General features: G+C 37.6%; 3 protein-coding genes across 4 annotated transcripts; 1 reads left to right on the plus strand and 2 right to left on the minus strand.

The window, feature by feature from the left end:
* The first annotated feature begins 271 nt into the window (after window positions 1-271).
* Window positions 272-2,472, plus strand: LOC104232349 (protein BYPASS1-LIKE-like). Its single transcript, XM_009785530.2, has 2 exons — window positions 272-451; window positions 895-2,472. The coding sequence occupies exon 2, from the start codon at window positions 1,002-1,004 to the stop codon at window positions 2,178-2,180; it is 1,179 nt and encodes a 392-aa protein (XP_009783832.1). The 5' UTR covers window positions 272-451; window positions 895-1,001; the 3' UTR covers window positions 2,181-2,472.
* Window positions 2,473-5,477: 3,005 nt separating this feature from the next.
* On the minus strand, window positions 5,478-9,496 carry LOC104232351 (bZIP transcription factor 12-like). 2 transcript variants are annotated; one of them, XM_070167097.1, is made up of 4 exons: window positions 9,105-9,492; window positions 8,937-9,008; window positions 8,588-8,617; window positions 5,478-5,983 (listed from the first exon to the last, which is right to left on the minus strand). In XM_070167097.1, the coding sequence occupies exons 1-4, from the start codon at window positions 9,450-9,452 to the stop codon at window positions 5,903-5,905; spliced, it is 531 nt and encodes a 176-aa protein (XP_070023198.1). In that variant the 5' UTR covers window positions 9,453-9,492; the 3' UTR covers window positions 5,478-5,902. The 2 variants fall into 2 exon arrangements, with proteins under 2 accessions (XP_070023198.1, XP_070023203.1); XM_070167102.1 differs by lacking the exon at window positions 5,478-5,983 and adding an exon at window positions 6,320-6,462 and having other exon boundaries at window positions 9,105-9,496.
* Window positions 9,466-9,810, minus strand: LOC138873572 (bZIP transcription factor 23-like). Its single transcript, XM_070152045.1, has one exon. It carries the CDS (start codon window positions 9,808-9,810, stop codon window positions 9,466-9,468), a length of 345 nt encoding a protein of 114 aa, XP_070008146.1.
* Window positions 9,811-10,464: the final 654 nt, after the last annotated feature.

A 10,464-nucleotide genomic window follows, 5' to 3' on the forward strand; every position in this document is an offset into this window, starting at 1 on the left:
GGTGATATATTGTAAGAATCATAAATAGAAGAATAAACGAAGAGAATATATAAAAGAGAATAAAGGCAAAAAAACGTTAAATAGCACAAGAAAAGAAAAAAGAAAAAGGAAACGAAGACAAAAACAACAAATAGAAAGTCTAAGGGCTCAAATACAATAAGAACAAAATTACAAACACCATAACGCAAAAAACCCAAAAACATTCTAGTTCGTAAATCAAGAAATCATGCTTTACCTCTAATAATAAAATAAAACTCTCTTTGTTAACCATATTTTTGGTTTTGCTTTTTCTCATTTGCTTCTTAAATACGTCTCGATTTGCAACCCAAAATTTAGTGTCAACAGCAAAGGCAAGGGGGCCTTCATGTCCATAAGGCTCTAGGGTTCAATATATGTTCCCTTTCTTCTTTTTCCTCTTTCTGCTTCAACATGTCCAGCTAGCTCTTCATAGGTATTATATTCTTTTTCTCCTCTCTTATGTTTCATTTCTTTTTTTAAAAAAAATCATTCAATTTGTTCAAAGTTACAGTCTTTTTGGAGAATTTTGGAGTTTGTTGCCTAGGATCTAATTCTTGGTATTGAATTTGATCTTGGTTTGCTGTTTTTATGCATGAAATTCGATGTTCTTGAGGTTTCTGTTATTTCCCTGTCTGAATTTGAGGTGGGTTTTGGTTTTGGTTCGGAATTGTAACCGTTCAAACGGTTAAAAAGGTCCTTATTAATAGTACTTAGCTTTTTGCTGAAATTATGGTGTGTAATCTTGTTTCTGTTTTTGTGTTCTTTTTGAAATTTTGGGATTGCAATATGGGGACCTGGAAATGCTGTTTTTAATCCATTTTTTTTGTTTTGTCAACTGATTGGTCTTTTTCCTGTTTGGTATTATGTAAATTGCAGTGGTTGAAGGTATTTTAATTCTGAGTTGAGCTGATTTTAAGATTCCGAGGAGGTTTTATTTAGGATATAGAAATAGATTCTGAGGAGGTTTTGTATATTGGATTACAATGCCTTCTTCAGATAGTCATGGTTCTTCGATGCCGTTTGCCTCGTTCCGTCGTTCAATTTTGAGTATTAGAAGTGAACAACAGGTTCATTCCCTGGAGTTGAACCATGATTCTAATGTCCAGGAGATTGAGCAGGAAGCATTTCAAAAACTAGTGTCCACTCGATTTCAGGAACTCTCGGTTGCTTCTGCTGATGAATTCCTTTCCATTGCATGGATTCGCAAGTTGCTAGATGCGTTTACCAGTTGTCAGGAAGAGTTCAGAATCCTCTTGTGCAACAATAAGGAACTCCTCTTGAAATCGCCTCAAGATAAGCTTCTGTCTGACTACTTTGATAGAACTATAAAAGCACTTGATATTTGCAATGCAGCCCGTGATGGGATTGGTAAGATTCGTCTCTGGCATAAGCATTTGGAAATTGTGGTTTCCGCATTGGATTCTCGACAAAAGATGATTGGCGAAGGTCAGCTCCGCCGGACTAGAAAGAGTCTGATGGATTTGGCTCTTGTGATGCTAGAAGAGAAAGAAGCTGGATCTGTTTTTTCTCAGAGGAACCGTTCTTTTGGACGCCATAATAAGACCAAGGATCACCAGCGTCGTCCTTCTGGGCACTCAAGATCTCTATCTTGGAGCGTGTCTCAATCTTGGTCAGCATCTAAACAGCTCCAGTCAATTGCAAGCCACTTGGTTGCTCCCCGTGGAAATGAAATAGCTGCAACGAATGGGATAGCGAGCCTTATATTTACAATGAACTTTATTCTCCTGTTTGTACTGTGGGTTCTTGTTGCTGCAGTCCCTTGTCAGGATCGGAGCCTCCAAATTCATTTTGCTATACCAAGGCAATTTTCATGGAGCAATCCCCTTTGGTTGCTTCATGGTAGGATAATGGATGAAGCTAAGAAGCCAGAACGCCGCAATTCAAATGGATTGTTGAAGGAAATTCATCAGCTTGAGAAATGTGTCCATCAATTGACTGACTTGATAGACTCTGCTCAGTTACCGTGGACAGACGATCAGATGGAAGAAGTTAAAGTGGGTGGTCAAGATCTATCAGCAGTCTGTGAAGTTCTAAAGACTGGTCTTGATCCACTAGAACGCCATTTAAAGGAAGTATTTAGAAAAATTATGAGTTGCCGGGCCGAGGGTCTTGAACTCCTGGGAAGTGCAAATCAGCCTTAGCGTTTATGTTGGACTACAGCTTCTAACAAAATGAAATTTCATATACATCCCTATTTTGGTTATGCTGGTATTAAGGAAGTAAAAAAAAGGATACATATCTAGCAACTATGTTTTAAGCAGGTAACTGTTTGTATGTACGAGAAGTATACCATATGTAAAACCAGTTTCCATTTTCATTTTTCTGGATTGTGATGGCTTATTTTTTCATTTTTTTTCCTTTCTCTGGGAGGGGGTGGGGATGGTGTTTTATCATGATTATACTTTTATTAAATGATGCTATTTATTTGTTGTATCTCCTTAGTGACATGCATATTAACTGATGAATAAGGCAGCAATCCTTGTATTTGTCAATGACAGAGAAATTTGAGCTTGAGATAAGAATTAACAGTTTCAAGTTCATAATGTCTTTTCAATTGGCCTTATTCTCTTTTCATGTGATATTTATTTTAGATTAAGGCGTATCTTTCTGGTAGTATGTTCTACCAAATCCTCATTTGTTTTGTGCCATATACGGAAATTCATCTAACAGTCATTTTGGCCCAGCAGAAATTTCCATCGTTACATGGTGCACTCTCAACTAGAATCCATTAACGGAAAGACTGGAAGTTATGTATATAGAATTTTAGCAGTAAGAAATGCAAGATTTTAGGCTATTTTACCACCTCCTTGTTTGTGTGATTGTATCTGTGAGTATTCTTGGCTATTTATTTCCAGCAGTAATCAAGTGATATATACCCTTGCACTTAAGCATAACTTAAGCATGCAGCATTCAGTGTGATAGTGGTGTTTTTTCTTTGTCAATTTGATTATAGTGAATCCACACTAGTCACTCAATACGAAGGAGAGCCTTGGCGTAACTGGTAAAGTTGTTGTCATGTGACCAAGAGATCAAGGGTTCGAGCCGTCGAAATAACCTCTTAGCAGGGTAAGGTTGCATACAATAGACTCTTGTGGTCCGGCACTTCTCCGGACCCCGCCTAGCGGGAGCTTAGTACATCGGGATGCCCATAGTAGTTACTTGGTAAAAGGTTCTGAATTGAATTTACTCCTTTGTTACCTTTGCAGCAGTCAGTCATACTTGTATTTGTTTTAGCCTCACTTGATACAGTTACTTGGTTTACTATATTTATGCATTGCAATTCCCATTCTATATTTTGGCTGAAGAAATAAGGCAACTGTCTCTGCAATTTGGAATTCCTGTCATGTTACAATATCTGCAGGTTAAGTTACCTCTTATCTGGGACATTTACTGTCAGTGGATGTTGGATTGTTGCCTCTGCACTGGGCAACATAACACTCAAGAAAGCAACTCCTGAATATTTCATGTTACCTTAATAATAATTGACATACCTTACCTCAATTTATGCTGAAGTTGACACCCTTGTTTTATTGTCTTCATTTATTTTATTTTATTTTTGGTTCAAACTGACGTTCATTAAATAATTAATTATCTTCTGCCAGACTCACATGTTTGCAGCATGAAGTCATCCCACATGTCAATAAGATGGGTTGCACATTAAATTTGAGCAGTAATTGCTGGCCCCTCCTAAAGTCCTAAACCTTGGTCTATCTAGAGGGGGTTAGAATTCCATGTGACAACAGCCTGGAGCAAGGCACATAAAAATTGTTAAATTGGAGCATGACTATAATGAGTTTTAATTTATGGTTTATACAGTAAACTAACATCTTAGACAATTAATGAGTAGTTAATAAAACTTGGAGTTCTCCGTCTATTTTTATATTTGTGAAGCACTCTGAACTAATGACTACCAAAATGAGCTTAGGTATGCATGTTTTATATTCAAAATTATTGGTGGAAAGTTAAGGATCAGAGCAAAAGGATAAGAGAGAAATTAAAATCTTGTTAATATTGAATTGTTGAAATTTTCCGAATTCTGATATGACTTTTGTCAGACATGATGCAATTTGTTAAATTGGAAATTTTATGAACAAACACTGATTTCGAAAAAAAGTGAACTTTTTTTGGCAAAATCTTCCATCAAATTTTATGTCCAAACGGGCACTAGAGCAAATCTTGGTTTTGAGATATTTCCACATTACTCTCCAACAAATTTCTTGACATGTTTGGCATAAGAAAAAAGAACTAATACACACTGGCGATAAAACTTCTATATATTCTAAGACGAGGTAAGTGTATCATATCGTATTTCTAGCAATTTGAATCTTTGGAAAGTGGTTATATAATTGAACACATTAAGAACAAAAAGTATTAATTGAAATAAGTGTTACAAACCAAAGAGAGCTGGTTATATGCATGGATCAATGTGAACTTTCTTATTCAAGAGAGAATGGAGAGTGAATCAAATTATAACGTATGGCACTACTGTAGTCGGTGTAAACTTGCTTTGAGAAAAAAAAGAGGTTTTTTACCTTTTCGATAAAAATGATACATAAGCAGTCTTACTCTTCTATCCGCAATACACAGTAGAAAGAAGTCGTGCAACTATATTCAACAGTTAAGTAGAGAGCGCAATTGAATTAGCCATCATGCCCTAACTGCTCAAACTTTTAAATAAAATGATCACAATTCAATAATAGGAGGTGAGTTTGATTGTTTGACAATTTGAAATCCACTACAAATATGACAATCTACGAAAAGAACCGTAAACTGCTAAAAATGCAGTACTTCCAAGCTATTCTATCAACGTACACACTGCCCTTCCCAGACCCCACTTGTAAGACTATACTGGATCATTGTTGTTGTTGTTGGAGTGTAATAAATTGGTATTGAGCTTTTTTTACTTTTAGCCCGCGACAACAACTATATATATTCGGTAGCCGAAAAAGTATATAAAATTTATGTAATTTTTGCCTATAGCATACAAAATGTGTGTATATATATATATATATATAATTTTTCGACTATTATTTTGAAAGCAGCTATACAGTGTCATTTCCCCGTCGGTATTTGCTAAGCCCAGAAGCCTATCACTCTAGCGCTGCCTTTTCTCCAGAAGTCTACCAACAAGGTGGGTTTTGTAGGACTAAAAAGGGCAGGTTGGAGTAGTGAAAGTAGAAGCAGAGAGGTAAACATCATTTCCCTCATTTGTGATTACTGATTACCCCTCTGTGAACTTTCAATCCCTCTCAGTTGGGGTGAGAAAAGAGGGCATATGCACTTCTTTCCACCAACAAATTCTCAATCTATATAATCAGTTAACCACCACCATTTCATCAACTGAAAGACACAGAGAAGAAGGGCTTTTCATTCAATGCCTAAATCCATCGTCGCTAATCCAGTGAAAGTACAACAGAACTTAAAAACTTGGCACATAATACTCATAAGACCAATTCTTATTCCAAAAAACAGAAACTACTGCAACATCAGTTAGTATAAACAAAGTCCACGTTCATCAATCTTCCCTGCAACCAGCATGATATGCCTGCGGAAGCTAAAGTACAGTATATTCTTCTCCTACTACGTCAACAAACTATAAAAAGCTAGCCAAGCATAAGCCTAATGCTTACATAAATCTCATTCATGCACAAGACATTCATGAAAGAACTTTGCAGCTTTCGTCATCTTCGGTTTGGAGATGGGCTCTTAGCAGTTCTGTCACCTAAAAAGTTAACTGCAGACTATGTACGGCCTAAACTCTTCTGGTAATCAGAAAAACCTCTTCCTCCAACTTTCCTGCAGCTCCTGTAGCAGTACAATCATTGATTCTGACATCAATTGGTTTTGGATCATTTAAGACGACCTACCAGCTCATAGATCGAACTCTCCGCAGAACTCTTGGTGGTCTTCGTTTCTCTACGACTGGTATGAGGTTCTCCATAATCTGCACGGAAATATTATGAAAAGTGATCAAAGGTGAACCCACGTTCAGAAAGAATATGTTACCAAGAGATGACAAGGATACAATCAATCAACTGAAAGCACCTCCTAACTCATCTTATTCAGACTACAAATATAAAGTTCATGTACAAATTTCATTTTAAAGCTAGGCTTAAAAAGGAATATATGAATCTCTAGAATTTGATATATACGTCCATACAAGATAATGGACAGCAGGGTACAATTTGGTGTAATTCTTTAAGACCCTGCACTTTCTTTTCCCCATAAAACCCCGTAACTGCTTGCACAAAAATAAACTAAAAGATTAAGATAGTCGTACCTAAATTTAAATGATTTATCCTGAGTTGGTCAACCTTCCAGCTCTTCCAGTTTTCTCCCTAAATCCCATTTTCGATTCTTCTTAATATCTCTCCCTTTTCTCACATTATATAACTTTTCTGATTATATTTACTTCAAATTTTTCTGTTGAGGGGCAAAATAACAGCTTAAGATGTCTCCAGTAACAAGTTTTGCTGAAATAACAAAATAAGAATGCAACGCCAGTGATGAACACTAGCACTATCTTCTCTTTTTCTTTTTTAGTGATCAATACTAGGATTATCAGAATCAGATTCAGGTTCTCATGCAAGAAGAATTAGATAAAAACAGATTTTGCATCTGGGATCACCAGAGCACCCAATAGATTATCAAAGTACAGCAGCTTCTCTTTCATTAGTCCTCTAGACTATATTCTATCACCCCATTCCGAATACAAAGACTCTTTAAAAAGGGAAGAAGATGAGAAAAAGGAAAGAAAATAGCCTTGATCGTTGTTTAAGAAATTACAAGGATTGCTTCAAAAAGGGGAAGAGAGGAAAAAGAAACAAGAGCCTTGATCTTAGTAAGAGAAGTTACAAGGATTGCTTTAAAAGGAGAACAGAGGAAAAAGAAACCAGAGCCTTCATCTTGATTAAGTGCAAGGATCTGAAGAAATAACCTTCTGACTGAAAAATCATCAAACAGTGAGGTTGATATGTTTCATCTCATGGTGCAAGTTGCATATCAACTCCTAAATGGAAAAACTGTAGTGAATCTCTTTTTTCAACCTCCCTGACCCTTACATTTGACATTTAAAAAAAAGGGGCAGCCCATTGCACGAAACATCCCGCGCTTACACAGTGCCCGGGAAAGGGCAGCACCCAACAGGGTGTTATGTAGGGTAACCTACCCTGATACAAGCATCAACCTACCTTTACATTTGACATTAACATAGCATAAGATTGGTGGTTAAGGAGCAGAACTTCTCTTTCATACATGCAAAGTGTCAGCAAGAAATCTGCAAAACATTGCAATGGAGAACTTCATGGAGTCATCTCCAAGCTTTAACTCAATGTGTGCAGACACCTTATATCGAGGATGCCTAAGCATGTATCAAGAACGATACATTTATTTGCATATATAGGTATAACTGCTTAACCTCATTGAAAATATAAAAAGAGAGTTAGGAAAAAACAAATTTGGAGGAGTATCATACATAGTGGAAAAAAGTACTAAAGACCAGAGATGAGCCACAATTTGAAATTTATGGGTTCTGAATTTGCCACAAAATCCATAGTTCGTTTTAGTTACTGGGTTCACAATTAACTATTTGTACATATTTAATGAGTTTCCTAATATAAATACAGTGTAAAAGTAAAAGTGACTGGGCTCGGCGGAATCCGCACCTGATAGCTAGCTCCGCCTCCGCTAAAGACAATTATTCGCGAATTGATTACATGTATCTGGCTGTCAATTTATGTACTCTCAGACTGGAATAGTTTTACTAAGTCTCTAATCAACAGTAGAAAAGAACTTCTTAAAATTGCCACTAGTTATTGCATTTGGCTCTAAAAGCAACTCAAATTCAAAAGTTCCCTAGGAAAAAAGATGCAAAAAGGTTGTGAAGTTGAGTACACGGAAAAACAAAGTGCCAAGACCTTATAGAAGGAGTTGATCACGACTAAAATGCAGATCATTGCAGAAATATATACCAACATATGTGTCCAATCACGATGTGCTTGATTTTCTGTTTCATAAATCTATATTGCTCATGGATAACTCTACAGTCGGAGAACTGAAGATCTACAAGGAGTCATGTGAATCATTTGTCAATGTTGCATAAAGGACTTCCGCATGAAGAGCTAGTCATTCATGACCTGCTTGACCGTTACCTGAATCCTCAACCTTAAAATAGTGCGGTACAGATAACTTTTGAGTTCAATGTGCACAGGTAATCTGTTAAATTCCTCGATGGGAGCACAAGAGCATGACTAGCATCAAGCAATAATGCCACAAGAAATAGTCCGCATAAGAAATGAACAGAGTCAATGTTACAAAAGAGGCGGAGAAATACAGAGCTCAGCTCATCCAGAGAAAATAGAAAGCAGTACTAAGGGTACTGCAAGCAACAAGACACAGCAAGACTAGAAGCATGCCTGCATTCATTGGATAAAAGAACACAGAAACCAATTCGGAATTGACTGAGATACAACAAGAATTTCACTCTAATGCATGCTAAAGTTTCATTACCAAAGTGGTATATTAAAGAGCAAAAGAGTGAAAGTCATACCTGCTTAAGTCTCTCCTTATTCTTCTCGGCCTGCATTCAGCCAAAGAATGGGTTCATTTAGAAATTTCTTAGAACATATCATCCTAAACAATCTTAATTTTACATGCTCCAAGTACACAGAGATCGAACAGCATTTATTGGGCATGCTGAAAAAAGTGAGGCTACAGAGCAGTGAATCTGGAACTCATAAAGCTAAAAGCTTTAACCAAAAAATGAAGTGAACAGAGAGCTGGCCCAACGAGGCGTTACAAAACAGATGATTTTTGTTACTGGTGACCGACAACAAGCAAAGTTTCTCTAGTAAAAAACAAGATAATTATCTCATTCTAGAAGACCTTAATAAACTAACCTCTTCTTTCAAAAGCCTTGCATTTTCCTCCTCCAATTGAGTAACCAAAGACTCCAATTCCACAGTATAAGCCTGCAATTTCAGTGAAAACATACATGCATGTCTCAATTCTTGCCCCAAAGTGGCCAGAAAACAAATAAAATAGGGTATTAAAAGCAAAAAAGGGACCTGCTTTCGCTCTCTAGATCTAGCAGCAGACTCTCTGTTCTTGATCATGCGTCTCTGCTTCTGCTGTGTAGCTTTATCAAGCGGCAACTCTTCAACAGTTGACCTCCTCTTCCCTCTGCCACTACCACCACTCCCGCTCCCACTCCCAGCAATAGCCACAACCCCATTTCCAAATCCCATGAGGGGTCCATTCTGCATGGCCATCGGAAACTGACAATTCCCCATGTTATCCACCACAAACCCTCCTGCAACTGGCGCCGCCGTGGCTGGCGGCGGAGCGATCACCGGGACTCTAACGTCCTCCTCCGTAACCGCCCCAGCTTTGGTCAGAAAATCCTCTAAAGTCATCTCTGGCTCCCTACTACAGCCTCACCCCACCTCCACCCCCACCCCCACCCCCTGATACAATTTCCCTCCACACCTCATCCACAGTCTTACTGGGTCCCACATCACGGCCATCACCACCGGCGGCAGCGGGGGTAGGCGCGGTGGTTTCAGAGGCAGAGCAAAAAGGGTCGGGGGAATCGGAGTAAATGTTGTTGAGAAGTTCGTCCATGTTCATAGAACCGAAGTTTCTAGAAGGATCAGAGTGAAGTAGAGAAGAAGAGGAAGAAGAAGGAGTTGGGTTTTGGGGAAGGCGAGAACGAGAACGAGAACGATCCGAATTGGGCGTTGTTGACGCTGACGGCATCACCTTTGACGCCATACTTGCCGGCTTTCTAGGGATCTCGTTTCTTTTCCCCTTTTTTTTCTTCTTCTTCCTGAACTCTTGTTTTTTTAACAAGAAAATAAATACCCAATAACTGATTTTTGAGGATTATAATTTCAGAGACGACGTTTGTAGGAAATTTTGGATCTTTTTTCTGTATGAACTTTTCTTCTTCTTCTTCTTTGTGTGTTAAAGAGAGAGACGGGTACTACGTTGTCCCAAGAGAAGAGAAGAGTAGTAAAACTGGTTTTGTGAACTTTTAATTTGGACTATAGCGGGGAGACCGTCCAACCAACAACAAGTGTTTTATCTACATTTTCCTCCAATTTTATTAAATTGCAGTTACCCATTTATAGAAAAAAAAAAAAACTTAATTCGAGAAACCGACAACGTATTCTTTTACCTCTAACTCGAGTATATTTACCTCTTGTTCTTTAACTGTGCCCTCCTCCTAGGGATCAAACCGCATAGAGATCAAGATAACTTAAATAAGCCAATCTTTCTCTATATGTATATGTATATTCATTGTTTTAAAAAAATTATCTTGAGTGCCAGTGTCAAATATTTCATTTTTGGGAGAAATTTACAAGTTTAAACTTTTTTGAAATAATAAGTTTAATATTTAAAGTTTCATATGTCTCCTAAACATAG

Source organism: Nicotiana sylvestris, chromosome 1, assembly GCF_000393655.2.
Source record: "Nicotiana sylvestris chromosome 1, ASM39365v2, whole genome shotgun sequence".
In the NCBI taxonomy this organism is placed as follows: Eukaryota; Viridiplantae; Streptophyta; class Magnoliopsida; order Solanales; family Solanaceae; genus Nicotiana; species Nicotiana sylvestris.